A 21,033-nucleotide genomic window follows, 5' to 3' on the forward strand; every position below is an offset into this window, starting at 1 on the left:
TACTGCTATGATTATTGTGATAAAGTCTGCAAACGTTGAATAACATCTCCTAGCAAATTTCGTCTAGTCATTAAAGTGACACAGATTAATGTACAAAACTCTTACAAAACTTTATAATAGTCCAAAAAAATGCAATAATTGTCATGTTATCAGCAGTAATTGTCATTTCTTTATTACACAGTAATTCTGTCAAAACTTAAAATCTGTAACTCAAGTCCTTTGCATATAACCAGTCAGTCAGTCACTCATGCAGCAGTCAAGTTGATCTGTAAATGACTGAAAATTTTCCAGTGGATTTACTGGGCATCCAACATACATGTAAACCAACTTAACATGTGTAGCAGCATGGTGAAATGGTTCCAAAACAGCATGTACAGCCCACTATTCACCCCCATGGACCCAAACCTCCACAAGATTTACTCTGATATGACCAATTTTTTTGACCACCAAATTTTGCAATTGACCACCAAAATTTGAATCTGGTGGTCAAACTTGAATGACCACCAAATAAAAAATTAAATTTCGAACCCTGTTATGCAAATGTGCATGACAGGTCAATTACTTTCCTCATACATATTCATGGTTTCTTGAGTCAGCCATGACTGCTGAAACATTTTTTCTCGGGCTAAAATTAATAAATTTTGAGTTGTGCTGTCACAGGTTGTTATATTACAATGCATTCTTGAGCATGCAGTGTACCGTACTGTCTGTCACATGTCTTGAAGTTAATTGTAGGGATGACTGCTTCATTGACCAACTTTCCGAACACAAGGTGAATATAGCGGCAAAATTGTAGCTCTATGGTGAGGCAGTTAGTGAATTTTGGCTTTTTATGACCTCCTCACCAGTACCTCTACAATGCCATTGTTTTCAAAGTGGGACATCAGTGGAGCCCACTCAAGGTACCAAATATGTACATTCTACTGTGTATCATTGTACCTATCTATCAAAAAAGAACACTCAACAATCATCTACACTAACCTTGTTATTTTAGGGGTTAAAAATCACCTACCACACAGCGATCACACTCAACAAATATCATCGACAAAACTAAACATTAGGCGTGTGTCCGTTTTGCATGTTACCCTTACTAGTATTGTGAAAACGAACGTACCAATGGCATTGTAGCACAAATAGAGAACAAGGTCACGAAAATCAAAAACCACTGACCGCCTAACCATAGAGCTACAAGTTTGCAGCTAAGGGTGAATATTGTGCTACAAAAAAAAATTATTTACGGCAATATCTACACAAACTAGGAGCAGTTTTATTCAACTTAATAGTCAACAAAAGCTGTCTCCCAAAATTCTTAGCCTGTCAATCATATCAATAGCCAAGTTGGCATGCGCGTGGCAATAGCAAAGTTGGCTATTTACACGTGTGTGGCATAGAAATTTCTGGACGACTGGACCCAAAACATATAGGACCCCAGTCTTTTGGACCCCAAGTCAACTGGACCCTAAGTCAACTCGACCCTAAACCCTTTGGACCTGTTCAAGTATGCTGCCACGGAAGTGCCCGGGGGTACCCCCGAACACCGTTACACTACCTGAACCGCAGCTGCAGTACAGTAGCTCGAGGTTTTGCCTGGGTATTTGGGTTGGACGGCAAAATCTGGTTATGCCGTCCAACCCAATACCCAGGCAAAACCTCCAGCTACTGTACTGCAGCTACCTGAAACATACCCTGAACAACTCTACCTTCTGAGCATTTTATCTGTTCAAAATTGAAATCCACCATCAATAGTTGTGTTGAGATTTATTCCGTTTCTTCTTATGATATGTGTGAGGACCTACATTCGTCATTATATTATCCCCTATAATGTATTAGCCTACAACACAATTGTCTGTGACTGCACTGCTAGGTTGTTGAATCAAATATATACTTGCACGCTAGTGAAGGTACAAAGCGCAAGCTATCCTTATTTTAGGATTTAATTGAAACGCATGTTTCACTGAATTTTCATGTTACGTGTATTAAGCCCATTCGCCTGTGCGATGACAACCATGAACCAAGAGACCTAAGGCCCAGCAATAGACACCCCTAGCTGCAAAATTGTAGCTCTACGGTGAGGCGGTCGGTGAGTTTTGGTTTTTGCGACCTCGCTCACCAGTAGAGCTACAATGCCGAAGGCTCTGTAGCATACAAAATAAGCGCGTCACACATGGCGCGGCATTTTCATGTAAAATCCCACATATTTACTGCATTTGGTCGTACCGATTTATCACTACTGAAGACTAAATACTAAACTACAGTAACCTTGTCATTTATGGGGTTTGGTATTGGCACAGACACGTCGATCGCGTTCCATAAACATTGAGCGTGTTTCTTGGAGCCGCCATTACTGGAAGTTGGTAATGGCGGCTTCAAGAAATGTCTTTGGAACGCGATCGACGTATTCGAACAGATACCAAACCCCATACACGACAAGGTTAGTGAGTATAGTGTTTAATCTTCAGTAGTGATATATTGGTATGACCAAATGCAGTAAATATATGGGATTTTACATCAAAATTGCCGTGCCATGTGCAGCGTGCTTATTTTGTATGCTTCAGGGCATTCGGCATTGTAGCTCTACTGGTCAGCGAGGTCGCAAAAACCAAACTCACCGACCGCCTCACCGTAGAGCTACAATTTTGCAGCTACAGACACTCCTTATTATAGCGAGCGCAGCGAGAGCGGCCGAAGGCCGCTCGCGAAGCGAGCATTAAGACTAACGCGTGTACATGAAATTTAGAATGGAATCTCTATATACCTACGAGTTTGAGAAGAGAGCACTTTTACATGGAGGCGGCCATTTTGAATACTTTTACACGGATTGCGTGAAATTAAAGATGTCATCTACCACAAATCCTACTCGACAATGTGTATTTCCGACAAAAGAATCTCTGTATTCCAAAGAAAGTGTGAAATTTGGTTCAAAATGACTATTTTCGATCACTTTTGAAAGCCTGGTTCGGTCATCACTAGGCGCCGCCATTTTGAAACAAGCCAACTCTCGCGAGAACGAACGGTCAACTCACGCGAGAATTAAAAATCGTGTGCTTGAGAGCTACCGACGGGAATATCAAGTACGTGTTTTACATTAGACTGCCTCTGTTCCCACCCTGTTACAATAAACTGATCGGAATCATGTAATTTCCAGTTTTAAATAATTTTCGTTTGTGAATTTGGCATTTCCGAGTTAAATTGCTATAATAATCTATAAATGTTATTCTAGAAAACAATTGACAGCAATTCAACCTCAATGGCCAAAATATGCATCAAACACAGAAATTAGCATGCTATCGCCTGAAAACCTAAATGACATAAACCCTACGCTGCGCTCGCTCTCAGGTCAGACCTCTTATATATTATTTTACAACTTACCTGATTCACAAACAACACTGCCGGGTTTGAGATCTAGCTGCATGGTAATCATGCTGATGTCATTGCTATACACGATCTGCGTCCTGTGGGGAAGTGTTATAGTCCATAACTCTGGTGTTGGGTGCAGTACGTACAACCATCCTTTCCCACCAACACACCTTATCTTACTTCCATATTTCTTCCCGATCAAGTCCGAGTGGCGTACAGCACCGTACTTGGTTTGGTGTGTTTTGCCGGCTTTAACCTTCAAAGCGAGAGTATCATCGACTCCGAGATACAGAATGACGATGTCTCCATCTTTAATTTCGTCTGCATACTCAATGAAACTCATATTTACGACAATATCGGTGTGTATTAAAGGCGATTAGTTAACTAGCGTGGTTTCAGACGTAGGCCGCCATTTTGAAAATTGTGAATACCCTTTTTCGACAGTCGCAACAGCGTCGCAAAACAGTATCTGTCGCAGTGTCGCGGTTACCACAGCACCAAATATGGTAAACTAATTTATGCCTTCTACTTGACCAATTGCTGTCAAACACTGAGGCTCCTCCTGTATGAAAACGGTATGCTATTAATGTTTGGCACGTTTTGCATACTTCGCATTCAGCCCATACACTGGTCTCGAGAGTTAGCTGGATCTAAGTCCTCCACTGCGATCAGAAGGTGAGAGTGATATATTCAGTCGTTTTCTTCGGTTTCGCTTTTGTATAGTTTTCACTTTGATTTTTAGTATCACTAGCCTAATGCAAAAATTATTTTTATTTAGAAGAAACCAGTTTTGATTGGAAAATTGAATTTACTGTTACAGTAGACTGCCCAATCCAGGACTCGGAAATATAGACAGGGACAATTATATTCACTTGAATCACTTCCAACAATAAGGTTAATTTGGTGACGAGACAATTTTTTTCTAAATCGTAGTATTAATGAGACAGTGTTAACATATCGAGTGTTTGTTTTCAATACTTTTGTCGATGACACTCGAAATACGTCCACTGAACGACGCAAGACGGCGCGGCTTGTTGTTCATAAACTGAAGCAACGGTTAAAACGTGCCGCAAAGTTCCCGTTTCCATTAGGGAAATGTTTGCATTAAAATGTACAATATTTGTCGTTGCTATCAGGCTGATGCAAATATAAGAGCGTGCTGGTTTAACGTGTAGACATCGATGAATAACTGATGTTCAACTCGGCGGTAATTTTCAGGTGCATTACATGAAGACTTTGATCATCAGTTTCTAGATAACCGCGCTCAGAGAATCAGACGAGAAATGAAAATGTTGTAATGATTGTACTGTGATCCAATTTAATTACAACAATATGGCTACCTTCCCATTTCTTCTTGCAGTGTAGGGCCTACTCTCTGCACGTAGACATGTTTCAGTCTGTAGACACAAAGCCTATTTAACCAAGCCTGAAGGCCGGGCTTGAAGGCCGGATTGCTGAATACGCAGACTTTAATAATAAGAGACTTAATTATTCAAACACTGCATTTGACACTGTTGACAATTTTACTCGATATTGTATGTAGGCTATCTGTGCGACTATCGAACACGGTATCAGGTTATCAGCCTCATTGCATAGGTTAAACATAGGGCAGGTTACTTAAAAGGTTATGCACGATCGTGCACTCTATCGCACAATCCTTATAAACGGCCCCAGGAATGTTTAATAGAGAACGCTTCTATCGATTTCTGGATGACATCGAGTGCATCCTCATTATCATAGAGGCCTCGTAAGGGAAAATACTCAATAAAAATAGGTCATAAAATTTTCCCGGTTAGCGACGTCAATGCAAAATCATAACGCTGACACAACAATAATCGATTTGACGGAAAAGTGATTCAGTTTGCAGATTAATATGAGTTAACGTGTTTGTGTTCTAAACCCTGTGATCGATTGAAATTAAATGAGATGTAAGTTTATCTCGGTTAGTTCAGATCTGAATACTGAGTATTGACGTCATGATGGCCGCACATATCAATTCCCTGCTGAATTAATTGTCGCTCTCCAACATTTCAAGTTACTGCTGACCTCTAGGGCTGGCCGAACGACTAGGATTCCAAGCTACCACGAGGCCGCAACTGATACACGTGTCTACGTTTCTATATTTGGAGAACCGCCAGAAATACTAGACCAACCGCAAAATACGAGCTTTGTCAAATTGTGAACTAAGAAACAATTAATTAAAACATCGTCGAAACTACAATTGTGTTCCTTTACCAATGAGAGTACATTAATGCATGGAGGTCTCCATGATTAATGTTAAATCATTTAACATGAATCTTGACTTCATATTCCTGGTGTGAATTTCAGAATAGACCTTCCTTCCTATACCCTAGCATACTATTTTAGTTTCATACATAGGGAAGTTCCTGGTCTTAGATTCCAGGGTTGCCCAGAATTTCTACCGCGGTGCTCGTGCCTCACTACACAACTGTTACAGAGAAAGCGTGATGCATAGAACATGGACAACTCTGAGCATATTTCTTAAGGCGGGAAAGAGAGCTTTTTATAAACCACAATGCATACTGGGCAATGCTGGCATACGTGTTAGGTCATGGGTTCATGAATAGGATGATATTTGAAAAACAGGAGATAACAGCATGGCACCGCATCACCTATCAAATTGTGAATGGCACAGCTCAAGCAAGCAGACCTTTGTGCAGAGTTAAGTCATTTTTGATTACGTACAGAGAATGTACAGGGCCCGTTCCCAAATGGTGTTGAATGAAAGCCTTTGTCCCGCGTGTGTAACTTCAGTCGGTGCAGCTGCCATCCTACCTGTTCAAAGGCACGACTGATATTTCAATGCGTACCGCAGATTACTTTACGGCGGTGTTTACCTGTGAGAAGAATGGTCCAGACACGGGTCATCAGAGGTTCAAATTGCGTATGACGTCACTTATTGACGCTTCATGTTTTTTTCCTGAAACGTGTATTAGGGATTTTCAAACTGAATGGTCATAATTTATTGCGACAAATGATTTATTTTTTGTTAATGGAACCTTTTATAAAAGAGACCAAAGGGAAGCACATCGCTCCGGGCACATCACATATTGACAGAATAAACAGTATGGTAGCATCTTATGTTCAGCATTGGAAACATTCCAGCATTGTAACACAATACATAGTAATCTGCATCAAGTCACGGCAGCTTGCCCTCCATGTTGATAAATGGCGCAGACTTCGCCATTTTATCATTTGTACGTGACACAGATATGTTTGGAACGCCATGTTCAATGAGTTAAATTCTACAGGTCAATGACACGAAGGAGTCACGTGGTATACTGTACCGCCGGTCCCTTTACGGGACTGTGATTAGACCGACAGTGGATTTCAATCAAAACAAAAGGTCTTTAGAAATAGTTATTCAGAAATCACAATGGAACTCTTTTAGAACTCTAGATAAGCATATATAATAAATGAGATGTTTATCCCTATTGTAAGAAAGATGCACTGGATAACAACGATTGCAGTAAAGCGTTTCTCTGAAAATGCCATTTTTAGGAATTACATCTGTGGATACTGTATTTAGACCGTAGTATTCATCGAACGAAAGAATCAGAAAATTTTCAATCACTTTCATTCTGAACATACATTACCAGATCAATTATGTTAAAGCTACTCTGCACTAACGCAAGACTGGATAAATCACGCGCGTGCGTCTAACATTCCAGATTGTAATTTAGGAATCGAGAATGAGGTCTTGCAAAGAGGTGGTGACAATTTTGAAAAAAAATTTTGAGCAAAAGTTGCTAAAACCATAGACCTTCGAGGGTCTATTTTAAAACTAAAGCGATGCAGCATTAAACAAAACACATGAAGGTCGACCGAAAAAGTGTTGGAATTTCGAGGTAGTATGCATGACATGTAAATAAAACAAAATTAAACAAAATTGTCAAATTTTTGAATGCAAATATGAAATGTATATCAGCATTCTGACCAGACACAGGCTCTTTCGTATGTGTATGTTTGACATTCAACAAACTGAGATCGACCGTTCGGAGTTCGTAAAAGAATACAACCTTCAAAAATTTAGAGGATTGACACGTTTCGTGAGAAATTCTACATTTCTTTGTATCGATGCGCTGATGCAAATACAATCACGTAACGTTTAGCCATTGTCATGGTTAATTAAACTGGATTATATTTGATTAATTCGTCCAAAGGAAATTACAATGGCAAATTGGGCATATTATTGCCCTATTCGGTCATATAGACAGTAGAGCCTGTTTATGGTTCGCTTTTGAGTAGAAATTTGTTTAACTTTGTAAAAGCTTGTGTCTGGTGTCAATTCTTGTAGGAATATTTTTTCTTTGATCATTTTTTGTGTCACTTTGCACGCGATATTTGATTTTTGTGTACGCTGGCCGTCGTGTAAACCGGTGTAATTTACCGTTAAAGTAAATATTTGAAGAAGTAAAACACGGAACGCGACGCTAGCCAATATTGGAGTCACCTTGGTAAACGTGAATCATGAAGGGTTAGAAGAGAGCAGAGCAACAGCAAAGAAACATCGGTTAGCGTAGCTGGTGCAGAAGGCCGGGATTTATCTTTATTTTGATACAGGTTTTACTGTGGCATCACCGGTAAACGGCTATTAAACCAGAAATGCACTTTTCCTCGTGACATTGTTGCCCTTATCGACTGCCCTGTACAATAAATGTCAATTTTATAACTTTAGATCCGTAAATCGCGTGATCGAAGTGACTCGAGCCTGAAGTGTACTTTACAAAACTTACAGCGACGATATATATCAGTCACAGTTCGTGTTTAGTGCGTGCAAACGGATTTAGAATAGTAAGGGACTGGACACAAATTACAGGGGGGGGGGGCCGGTGTTTTTTGGGGGTGGGTCGCCATTTTTCGCGCAAGCATTTTTGAAGGGTCATAAAATTTTGTGCAAGCCTATGGGGGAGGGTCACCTTTTTTCATGCATCAAAGCTGAAATTGCATGTGCACGTTATGGAATACTGAAAAAAGAAAAAATACCTCCTGGCACTTTCATTTTCTGCCATTACCATTTTCGGCGCGCCCTTCGGGCGCAAATTTCAGGTATAATAAACAATGTATTGATGATCCAAGCAGCCACATTGATTTAAGTTGTCATGATTTCTACTTATTCAACACTATTGTGCATAACTGTCCCCTATAATGACTCTTTCAATAACAATTTGGGAGATTACTTATTTGACATCATTCTCTCATTGACAATACATTGGGTATAGGTCGGTGTCAAAGTTCATGTCGCTGTATGTACATTTTTTATTTTTTGAGGACATTTACAGAATACAAACTGTTCAGAATAGTGCATAGTGTCATCAATAACAACTGGAAGCTTCAGGTCGAACAACTTTTGAATAACAATTTAGGATCAGATAACCTATGAGTTATTTGTAGTTTCCTCATAGCCTACAATGTATAGTGAATCAACATTTTGGTGAAATTCCAAAATCAAATTTCTTGCACAACCATTGACTTGAAACCACTCTAGTCTAATCATGAATATTAATACTAATAATTAGGTGTACATAAATGCACAGGTTTACCAAGTTTTGTATTGGAAAAAAATTATTCATAGTTTCAACATAGACTGCCATGTATAGTGAATGGACATTTCAGTGAAATTCCAAAATCAAATTTCTTGCACACCCATTGACTTGAAACTACTCTAGTCTAATCATGAACATTAATACCAATAATCAAGTGTACATAAATGCACAGATTTTCCTATTTTTGTATTGGAAAAAAATTATTCATAGTTTCATCATAGACTGCCATGTATAGTAAATCGACATTTAAGTGATATGCCAAAATCAAATTTCTTGCACAACCATTGACTTGAAACCACTCTAGTCTAATCATGAATATTAATACTAATAATTAGGTGTACATAAATGCACAGGTTTACCAAGTTTTGTATTGGAAAAAAATTATTCATAGTTTCATCATAGACTGCCATGTATAGTGAATGGACATTTCAGTGAAATTCCAAAATCAAATTTCTTGCACACCCATTGTCTTGAAACTACTCTAGTCTAATCATGAACATTAATACCAATAATCAAGTGTACATAAATGCACAGATTTTCCTATTTTTGTATTGGAAAAAATTATTCACAGTTCATCATAGACTGCCATGTATAGTAAATCGACATTTAAGTGATATGCCAAAATCAAATTTCTTGCACAACCATTGACTTGAAACCACTCTAGTCTAATCATGAACATTAGTACCATAATTGAGTGTACTGTGGATGCACAGATTTACCTATTTTTGTATTGGAAAAAAATTATTTATAGGGTTTCACCATAGACTGCCATGTATAGTGAATCAACATTTCGGTGAAATTCCAAAATCAAATTCTTGCACACACATGGACTTGTAACCACTCTAGTCTAATCAAGAACATAAATATCAATAATCAAGCATACATAAATACACAGATTTGCCAAGTTTTGTATTTAAAAAAAATTATTCATAGTTTCTTCATAGACTACAATGTATAATGGATCAACATTTTATGCGAAATTCCAAAACCAAAGTTATTGTACACAGATGCATGTGTTACCACCCTCTTCTAATCAAGCAAATTATGTCAATTATTCAGGGTCATATATACACAAATAGTGCATATTTTTAATTCTGAAATTTTTTTTTTTACAGTTTTGTCATAGACTCCCATGTATAGTGGATCAACATTTTATGCGAAATTCCAAAAACAAAGTTATTGTACACAGATGCACATTTTACCACCCTCTTCTAGTCAAGCACAATTATGTCAATTATTCAGGTCCATATATGCACAAATAGTGCAAATTTTTAATTCTGAAAATCTTTGACAGTTTTGTCATAGACTCCCATGTATAGTTTTGTCATAGACTCCCATGTATAGTGAATCAACATTTTGACAGAAATTCCAAAATCAAATATCTTGTTCACATGTGCACTTGTAAACAACCCATGCTAATCAAGTATATCTATATCAGTTATTAAACATCTGTATATGAACAGATATAGCTAGTTTTATACTGGAAAATACACGTTCGTAGTTTCTTATAGTCGACTACATGTATAGTGAATCAACATTATCGATAAAATCTAAAAATTACATTTTTTGTACAGGCATGCACTTTTTACCTGCCACTTCAAGCAAAGTACATTTACATGAATAACACACATATGATTTGATATTTTTTGGACAACGCGTTATATCAGCCACATTTTGTCTTCTTTTCGGGAGGGCGACTTAAAAAGTATAGCAAGTCAGAAGGGGGTCTTTAACACATTGCGGGTTTTTTTTGGGGGTATTGAGTAACAGGGGAGGGTCACTTATTTTCATGCACGGATAAGGGGGAGGGTCACTAATTTTTGTGCATGAACTTTTGAAGGGTCACTATTTTTTACGCAGCGGTTTTTCGAAAAACACCGGCCCACCCCCCCCTGTAATTTATGTCCAGTCCCTAACTCTTCTGTTTACCAACCGTAGACAAATTTTATGGGTTCGTCTGACGAATGGTATTTGGTTTGATGAACTGGGTGAAACCCTCCATTTTATGTAGTGAATAATTAGTCCCTTGCTATTGATACGCCGGGGAGGGCGTTGAATACTGCGTAACTCTGTGGTTCGAGGAAGTCACCGCGTGTCGCTATAGCGACAGAGACCACACGGCTGGTTTTGTGAGATACGTAACACTGATTGGAACCCCAACAAGCAACCTACGGTTCTGCTGTATATTCTTGAACTAAGTTGTGTTTGATCACCCATGACAATGGAGTTGTCGGCAAACTTTGGTTGAAAGGTATGAAGAGATACGACATTAGCAGCAAAGCTCGGATTTACGCCTGAGTCGAAGTTAAATTAAAAACTTTATTCCATTGCTAAACTTTATCAGGATCCGGTGACTTGTTACACATGCTTTGTATCGTCAATGCAGTACTATGAACTGGTCATTAATTTCTCTGTAGAATTTGAGCTTTCCATCTGTACCAGTTAATGCAATAACGCGTTGTAGACAGATGGCAACACCACACTTGTCTATCATGTCACATGAAATACCACTTTCACTCTGTCGTAATTCAGGGCTCTGTTCACAGAAAACGATTTACATATAGAATTATATTCTTGACGTCACCAAATACCATACTCCAAATATGGTTCACCACGATGCGAGTATGACCAAGTCAATTTATCTATACGAGATAAAGGCATTTATACAACCATGCGGTTGCAAATGCTCTCAAAGTACACGAATGTCTTCACAGAATTTAAGAAAATACATCAATTCAATGTTTTTCATGCCAATTACGTTAATCAGGGATGTGTAAAAATTAGAGTGGTTCGGTTTTTGTTAACAATTTACTTTATCTATATTGAGATCAACCTAGTGTTCAAACCAGTGTCGTAGATGGGCTCTACAAGCTGCAAGTATGTTCAAGTTTAGGCGTAGAGCAAGTGCAGGGCACTGCAATGATTGAAATAGCAGAATAATGGGTTCAGTTTATTTCCCGTATGTTGTACAGCAGTGTACCAACTTGAGTTTGGAGCGTGACGGAAAGGCACACGAACTACATTATTCAATGCCGACCTGGAGAAGTCTCAGCGAGTCGGACATGAAAGCGGAACAGAGGGAAAGAGTGCCCAGCGTTTTCTGTTCAAACAGCGTTAACTTCACTACTTGTTGATCATCAAAAACTCGCAGCCATCCAGGTCAAATCGATGATTGGGTCAGACTTATCACGTGAACGAGAAGCCGTACAGTCAAGTATTCGATGATTAGCCTTTGTTCGGTGCAGATAACCTCATCACTGTACTATTAAAACAGTATACAGTCATGAATTTGTAATTTGTATTGATATTTACCGCATTGCCAGCACTAAATTCGAGTGGAGTGATAAATCGGTTTCATTTCTCTTCTTTCGCTAAATCACTATTTTGGTAAATGTTTCCATAGCAACAACGCTAGCTGCTTGATGTTCGTTCGCAAGCGTAAAAACACAAAAAGGAGTATTATTATAATTGCTTATCACTGCAAAGAACTGTCGTGCTAAGAAATCACGATGACAAAGACGAATTACCAGACAATAATCAGGCACTAGTGTTCCCTGCTTTTAAATATAGCAAGATTTAATGTTGGCACAGCTAGGCCTGTAACAGTTGATAGATGTCAGATGTTGAATCAATTTACTTGGGTTTCCTTATCATAATTTATTCAAAGATAAATGGGTGCAAAAGGAAGGTAGTGGCTGAAGAATTTCCATATTTGGGCCTAAGCTCAAAGTTCGTAATTACTCTACAAGTACATCATCAAGATATTTTGGCTAGTCAGCTGGCTTTGCATTTCACAGCAGCTTAAAGAAACTCTCTTGGTTTAAATTCCGATGAATCCAAAGGATATACCCCTCGCCGAATCTTTTGAAGTTTTATTGTGTTGCAACGTCTGATGTCATTTTCAAAGGCGTCTCCCATTTGGCAGTTGAAGACGATGATTTACGAACAAAATATCAATGAAATATAAATTATTAATAGAAATCGATTTTGTTTTTCCCTTTGCAGTAATTCAAGATGGCCAATCTAAACCAAAAGAAGTACGAGGCAAAGGAAGACTACCCAGATTTCTCTAAGCACAACAACCACATGGCAAAATGTATGACAGCTGAAATTTATGCTAAACTAAGAGACAAGATAACACCCAGTGGTTACACTTTGGATCAGGCTATCCAAACCGGTGTGGACAACCCAGGTTTGTAGAGTTTTGACCTCTGCGTAACAGAGTTCACAACGTGACACGCATGTGTATACATAAACTGCGCAGAAACGTCTAACTATTTCTACTAAAGACAAATCATCTTCTCTGTGTACTTTAGTCGCCGAGTACAAAATACAGCACAACGGCTATTTTCACTTTGAGATATATCATGTATAGGATAGTCAAACTTATCGTATTCCGAGAAAGAGAGAATGATTAAAAGATCGATCAATCGATCGATTGATTGATTGATCGATCGATCGCCGCTAGCTAACTACTACAGACAGACAGACGAAAGACAGACAGAAAGACAGATAGATAGATGGCTAGACAGATAGATAGATAGATAGATAGATAGATAGATAGATAGATAGATAGATAGATAGATAGATAGATAGATAGATGGATGGATAGATCTAGATGCTTTTGTCAATGCAATTCACTTCTGAACTTTGTAATTACCTATATTGATGTATCCCTGACTTAGCTGATCATTTTATCAATAATTTTTAGGCCATCCATTCATCATGACCGTTGGCATGGTAGCTGGAGATGAAGAGAGTTATGACACCTTTGCTGACATCTTCGACCCAGTGATTGAAGCTCGCCACAATGGTTTCAAGAAGAACGGTATGTTATCATCTCACAGTAAAACTCATTTCTAAGATAGCATTTATTAATTTATTACTCTGCCACAAATCCACTGAACTGAATTGTCTGCCATAGCAAAGAGCAGACAATTATGTGTCATAGGCTGATATATGTGTGAGAGGGCTTCAATTTTACGCTGAGTACTTGCGTGTTGGCCTCTGTATACGTCTAGGGTTCTGCGCCCAGGAAGCGTGATAGCGTCAGTCTGTAATTCCTGTGCGTATGTTACATAGAGGTATAGCTGTCATGTGACATACCTGACAATTCTGAAAGGTTTCTAGCCAAAATCTTTGAAATTTACGGTTAACAGTCGTTGAGATTCACCACTGGATACAGTTATGCCAACAAAGTCATGTTTTGAACCTGTCAGAAATTTACTCATTAGCATACAGGACAGACATGACGCAGGTCCACTTATCACAGGGACGGATTGGGACTTGTTACAGGCATAGACTGTTATATGCACGCGAATCCCCTGCTTGGCCAATGGCAGAATTAGTTTTAACGATTAAGCGAACGTCATGGCAACGCATTCTCTCACGAGTCACGAAAAATTTGTTTCGCTTCTATGAGCATTTAAGGAAACTTGTATCGGGAATGAATAATGCACGTCTTCTACGGAATGCCTACTGTTGCATTTCTTTCTGACTCAGTGTGCAGAGATGGGGAGTTCGTGTCGACTGAAAGTTTACTTCTATGAGAATCTGTAAAAATCGACAACATTAAAAGAAGGGTGAAAATCAGTTCAATCGATGCGAAAATACCCTTCAAACAAAATATATAGAATTCCATTCAGTTAAATGAAAAATATATTTCGTTGTATGTCTTGGAGAAAGATGGCCAACAATGTCCTAAAGCATTTAATGTCGCCTTAAGTTTCTCCGTAATACCTGGGTCGAGTTTTTGTCATACTTTTTCGTTATTTTCTCGAATTAATATGCCATCGTTACATTTCGGTGGTGTTTCATCTGAAGACATTCTAACCATCGTTAATATTCAATATACATGACTGAACACGTCTTGTTCGAACTTAAGATTTAGGTGACGTGAACACATCAAATGCTTACCCAAACGATTCTCTGCCCGTGTTCAGTTACGTCACAACACACTTCACCGTCGAGTTACACTGAGAACATTTTCAGTGTTTGATCATACCGGCTACAATTGGATGACGTACTCTGATGGCTCGAAATAGACCCCGAAAGTGTGTTGAATGTAGAGATTTGTAATTGTCGATAGACATGTTTTATTACATAAATTTGAAATATCTGTCAGAGAGCATTTTTGAATTTACATTTGGCAGACATAAGGGACCGAGCACAATTAAGGGCAGGGGGAGAGAAACTGGGGGTGGGGGATACGAAAAAAATGAGTGTTCTTGGGATGGGCCATGAAAATTCCAGGGAAGGTAAGGGGTGGCCACCAAAATTTTTTAACACCGTGACAGACAGAGAAAATTTTCAGCATTTTTGTTCCGTGTTGAAGCTGGAGTTCCTTGTTAAACTTTTTGTAGCATGATGAAATACCAAGTCTTAAACCTCACAGTGCAGTTGTTGTGTAAAATGAGCAATATTATTTTGAAAATTGACTTGAGCTTGTTAGACTAACTTGGAGATGTGCAGTGAACACTGTCATCATTAAAAATAATTCATGTCTAAATCAATGCTTCAACTACAACAACTATAACAGCACTGAATGAACTTGTAGATTGTTTATAAGGTATTTGGTAATTTCATCATTCTTTGAGATTAAAATAGCACAACACAATACTGAAAAGTAGCTGTAGGTGTTACAAGTAGTAAAGCTTGAACATATGTTATTTTGTTTGTTTATTATTTATATATTTATTTGTTTATTATTTATTTCAAGAATGTTGTTTTCACTAAAGCATATATTAAAAGTTATAAGGATTATATATATGTGTACAACTTTGTACCTATGTAATCTTTCTTTTTTGGGGAGGAGGGCCACAAAATTTTGTTTACCGGTGATGGGGGGGGGGGGGGGCACTAAAATTTTTGCTCGTGTTGGGGGGGGGGCTGTAAAAAATGTATGCACCACATATTTTCTCTTCCAGCCCCCCTGCCGTTAATTGTGCTCGTTCCCTAACAAGCCCACACTGGATACAATGCTGCAGGTGCAGCCAACAAAAGCTGTTCGTGCCAAAAGGTGTTCGTGGGCCGATTTTCAGCCGGTGGGCAAATTAGAAGGAAGGCAGATACAAAAAGCTCCACTATCCCTTCAAAATTTCAAGTTCAAGGTCAAAAATATAAAAAGTCGATACATAAGCCTTCGAAACATGCTAGTGATGATTTTATGGAATTGACCGACATTACCTGTTGGCTGCACCTGACACTGCCCTTGAATATATACTGCCTATGATATCCTAACTTCCAATGTAGCTGTGGTTTGCGTGTGTATAATAAAATTTCTGGTATGGAAGACAATTCATAACATGGCAGTAGCTATATTTGATTTAGTTCAGCGAGGCTCATTGTCAAACGTCAGAGGACTGCACCAGAATGGTACTGTTTGCCTGCTTAGTACTTGAATCATGGCACTGGTAGCATCGACAAAAGATGTACATGCAAACATCGTAACGTCGTACGCGGCTAAATAAACTTCAAAAGCTGCGTATGACGATTGCTGAGTACAGATAAAAATCATACACGCGGTGATGAAAACGACTGATGATGTAATTTTAACCGGGAATTTTAATCGGGAAAACAATCATGGGGTTGATTTGATAATTGTCCGGAAGGAACGATTGAAAACAACAACATCGAAGAATCTCGCTCATTTATATTCGAATGTGTCCGTGGATAGGTACCTGAACAGATTCATAACATGTAATATGTAGTCTTAATGTCATAACATGTAATGTGTGGTACTGTTTTTCTTCTTTCAGACAAGCACAAGACCGATTTAAACCCTGATAATTTGAAGGGAGGTACGTTCGATGAAAAGTACGTACTGAGCTCACGTGTCAGAACTGGACGTAGCATCAGGGGCTATACACTGCCACCTTTCAACACCAGAGGTGAAAGAAGAGCCGTGGAAAAGATTGTTATCGACGGTAAGAACAACTTAAACTCCCGTACTCGTATCCGTGTTCGTATGGTAGAATGCGCCTCTGGGGCAAACATTTGGGCTCTCATTTCTTACGGTAATTTTCTGCTACCACACGTAGGGGCTTAGTTTTAAAGCTTGGTGTAAGTAAAAATTACCGTCTTATGTCTTTCAGAAATTAGAAAAAAATGATTTCCCTTATTACAGAGTTAACACAGTGATGGCGGCCATTTTGAAAAAAAATGTCAAATATTAGCAAACGTTCTGCAATTTGTTTTTCTAGTACCGAATTTTACTTGGTGACCCAAGCTGATTGTAATTCTTGATTTGGTAAGAGAATAGACGAAAGGTTCATTGAGGAAATTTTGAGCAAAAGTTTAAGTTTTTCGAGACACATACTACACGAATACTAAGGTTGTCGTAGTAAACTGTCGCCATGGCAATACGACCCGTGGAAAAATATAATATCAAAATCTAATCATACAGCATCTCTGCATCAAACCACCTGTCGGGAATCCAGCTGAGGTCTGTCGTTACTTCAAATATTATGAACGTTTATTATTTCCTAATATTTATTGAGAACCATGTAACTCCTCGGTAAAACCTTTGCGAAAATAAAAAATACATATAATAACGCAGGTTTACAGTCATTATTCTATTTCATGCCAGTTTATGTCATAATTTTTGTCAGTTCATTTGTTGATTAATATAGGCCTATATACAAACAGAGCGTAGGCGTGATATCCTATGGTGTTTTGTTTAAATTCGACTTTTCTTTTCCAATTTTTAACGGCAAACAACACTCTAACTCCTTCGTGTTTCTTATTTAACAGCTTTGGGCGGCTTGTCTGGTGAACTGAAAGGAAAATATTACCCACTGCCTGGTATGACTGAAGAAGACCAGGAAAAACTCATCGCTGATCACTTTCTCTTCGACAAACCAGTGTCTCCTTTACTTACTGCCTCTGGTATGGCACGTGATTGGCCTGATGCACGTGGTATCTGGTTAGTCGAAATTAGAAATAATTCCTTTTGCAAAAGACCATCGATGTGTGTGTGTGTGTGTGTGTGTGTGTGTGTGTGTGTGAGAGAGAGAGAGAGAGAGAGAGAGAGAGAGAGAGAGAGAGAGAGAGAGAGAGAGAGAGAGAGAGATCTGACACGAAATCATAATCAAAGCAGAGCTGTACCAGTGTTCTGACACGCTTTTCAACTCAAATCATGTACTTCTCACTACATGTCGCATTTTTACATTGAGCACTACGTTGAACGGTTGTTGAACCGGCCTCTTTAGTCTTTTGTCTATATTATGCTGAGCTAGGCTGTGCTTTGTGTGGTTTGGTGCAAGGAATTGATGTTTCATTTTATCTTTTGTATAGGCACAATGACAACAAAACGTTCCTGGTTTGGGTGAACGAGGAAGATCATACCCGTGTGATTTCCATGCAGAAAGGTGGTGACATGAAGGCGGTTTTCACACGCTTCTGCAAGGGACTCGGTGAGGTACGCCTCTTCCCAAATCTTTTGTTTTGGTACAGTGTACAAGTCGTGTTTGCCGTGAACTAGGTCGGAGTTGGAAAGTTTCCATCGTCAATCCATAACGGTAACCGGAGGGATTCTCTGTCTCTCACAACGAACTTCATAGAAACCTCAATTCCAATTTTGTCATTTCCTTGCCTTGCTTCAGATTGAAAAGCTGATTAAGAGCAAGGGTCATGAATACATGTGGAACGAACATCTCGGCTTCGTCCTGACCTGCCCATCCAACCTTGGCACCGGTCTCCGTGGTGGTGTTCACATAAAGATTCCTCATGCCAGCAAGCATCCCAAATTTGATGAAGTGTTGAAGAAAATGAAACTTCAAAAACGCGGTACAGGTAGGTTGCGAAATATTTCTGTTCACACATAGCTTCAAGTGATGTCAATCAGTTCAAATTGCCAAGCGGTCGTCTTTGTCCTGGTCATAATAGTAATGTGATGGACTGATACAATCGACGAGTGTGAAAATAAGTTAATGCATACATCATTTTTATTATTAGTGGTAAGGAATTGGGGAATTCCTTACTTTTCGATTACATATAGAATCAGGAAAAACTTTCCTTTCAATATCCAAATATTTGCAAAGAATAATCGTCACTTGTACTCTGTTGCGACTGCGAACGAATAAATGGAGTGCTATACCGATTTTTTCCTGTTGTTTCTTTTTGTGGGCCTTCTCTTTTACGATCTAACTGAGTCGTATGTGATTGCACGACAGGTGGCGTCGATACTGCCGCTGAGGGCGGGGTATTTGACATCTCCAATGCCGATCGTCTTGGTTCATCGGAAGTTCAACAGGTGCAGTGCGTGATTGATGGTGTCAATCTTCTCATTGAGATGGAGAAACGTCTTGAAGCTGGAAAATCTGTCGATGATCTCATTCCCAAGTAGACGAAGATCAGTATACAACAATCGCGCCCATTCCTCGTCAGAGAGGATCTCACAGTATATTTTCCTTACCGTGTGTTGTTGAAATGTGTGTTCTTGTTTTTTTTTAAACCGATACCCGAGGGAAATCTTCATCACCAAAACTGAAATATCCATCGCCATCACAAAGTATGTTACAGTTATAACAAGACTTTTCAATCACACATCAGCAATAAACAAAGTTCAAAAAGCCAGGCTTCAGATACGCTAGTAGACTAGCATGTGATGAACATGAATACAGTGTTCAAGTTTACATGTGCCCAGTGACATCAGACAAAACTCTCACTACTTAAAATTACAATCACTGTCACTGTGTGACAGAACAGATTGCCTTACAGGGTGTCATGGGTAATGATCATTGATATGGGCATTACTAAACCTATCACATCTGTGTACGCTCAACCCTGTATGTATTGTATATATACATCGTAAACATGTTTATCACATAAAATAAATGTAAAAAGAATATTTTGCGTCATCGTTCTTTTGTCCTTCAACTCCGCACACCCTTATTTGCAAAATTCTGTATACGTTCTTTACTATTAGCGCCAGCCTGAGGGTAGGGGCTGAATTATGAAATTTAATGCCTCAAAGTGGAAAACGGAAAAAAATAATTCACAGAAATCTGGGTTTTTTTCTCTGCTATCCTCTTAACCATGAACATATGTGTAAGGAAGAGCGAGAGATGCTTGTATCTGATTTCCCGAAAGTAAAACATGAAAATCTAAGTTTTGACATCTGCGGTGAAGCTTGAATTGCGTTTTGCCTTGATGTTAACCCACAGTCACTTGTGATTAGATACGCGGCGAAGGCCCCTGTTACCCATAACAATGTTTTTTCTAGAGATACATGAATTGAAATGCCGACCAATACGACACACAGTATCCCGTGAACCGCCACAAATAGTGCATAAGAAAGTAATTTAAATAATTACACACATCCAGTCTATTTGATCGCCAAAAATATATATTCAAACGTACGCAATGTATAAAGACAATCAGACATTGGAAAATAAACAACACAAATCTAATAACATATCGACACTAAGTAATTGGCCGTAGAACAGATTGTTATGAAGATCTCCAAGTTACAAGTTGTTGGAAGAGTTCCGCCGGGTTTTTATGCCGACAGGTGAGATTATAAAAAATTGTTCATAGTGATTGCGATGTGACTAATTGAGGCTACTTATTACCAGAAACAGGTCCACAAAGTAATCTTGAAATAATCGGTGTGAGGATGTCGCATGTGAGAGTATCTAATTCCGGTAATTCTAAAATAGCCTAGTTCATGCACGAGTGCCGGTGATACCAATGCTTGGTATAGGAGACTGTTCATCATGACGCTAAAACATGTGACGTAACTGGTCCGACGCAGTCGACGGTATGAAATGAATTTTCTCACAATAATACTTTGCCAATGACATTAACCACTAACTTTGGTACACTTATATGATGGACGTAGTATCTTCTAGGTCTTGCGTCTATAAATGTATCTAGTACTTTCGCAACGCGTTTGCCTACACCCTACAAGTTCGTCCCTGACGAGTAAAAAAGGTGCCACTACCGGCACTACTATCAGTCTGTGTGACTCGAGTCTGTTGCAATAATGTTGTCCTGTACGATTCATAAACCTGGAAAATAAATTAACCGTGACCTCCTCTGGTGCTTATCTGGCCAGTTCAACATTACTTTCACTTTTCTTGCTTGATAATGATTGAAATTGGCCTTC

The 21,033-nt window shown here is 38.8% G+C and overlaps 2 protein-coding genes across 2 annotated transcripts in view; one reads left to right on the forward strand and one right to left on the reverse strand.

Annotated features, from left to right (window-relative positions):
* The window catches only part of LOC139144262 (tRNA (adenine(58)-N(1))-methyltransferase catalytic subunit TRMT61A-like), a 17,596-nt gene extending 13,734 nt beyond the window's left edge, over positions 1 to 3,862 (reverse strand). The window contains exon 1 of the mRNA XM_070714930.1: positions 3,370 to 3,862. Coding sequence (XP_070571031.1) covers positions 3,370 to 3,700 — 331 coding nt within the window. The 5' untranslated portion in view covers positions 3,701 to 3,862. The remainder of the gene's footprint in view (positions 1 to 3,369) is intronic.
* Positions 3,791 to 19,771, forward strand: LOC139144261 (creatine kinase M-type-like). Its single transcript, XM_070714929.1, has 8 exons — positions 3,791 to 4,032; positions 12,930 to 13,116; positions 13,636 to 13,752; positions 16,682 to 16,849; positions 17,676 to 17,847; positions 18,219 to 18,342; positions 18,527 to 18,716; positions 19,097 to 19,771. The coding sequence occupies exons 2-8, from the start codon at positions 12,939 to 12,941 to the stop codon at positions 19,267 to 19,269; spliced, it is 1,122 nt and encodes a 373-aa protein (XP_070571030.1). The 5' UTR covers positions 3,791 to 4,032; positions 12,930 to 12,938; the 3' UTR covers positions 19,270 to 19,771.
* Positions 19,772 to 21,033: the final 1,262 nt, after the last annotated feature.

This window comes from Ptychodera flava, chromosome 11, assembly GCF_041260155.1.
Source record: "Ptychodera flava strain L36383 chromosome 11, AS_Pfla_20210202, whole genome shotgun sequence".
Lineage (NCBI taxonomy): Eukaryota > Metazoa > Hemichordata > Enteropneusta > Ptychoderidae > Ptychodera > Ptychodera flava.

Coding starts and splice junctions, on each gene's coding strand:
- LOC139144261 (XM_070714929.1), top strand. CDS start 12,939: ATGGCCAATCTAAACCAAAAGAAGTACGAGGCAAAGGAAGACTACCCA. Junction 13,117..13,635: donor AACCGGTGTGGACAACCCAG/GTTTGTAGAGTT, acceptor AATAATTTTTAG/GCCATCCATTCATCATGACC. Junction 18,717..19,096: donor ACTTCAAAAACGCGGTACAG/GTAGGTTGCGAA, acceptor ATTGCACGACAG/GTGGCGTCGATACTGCCGCT.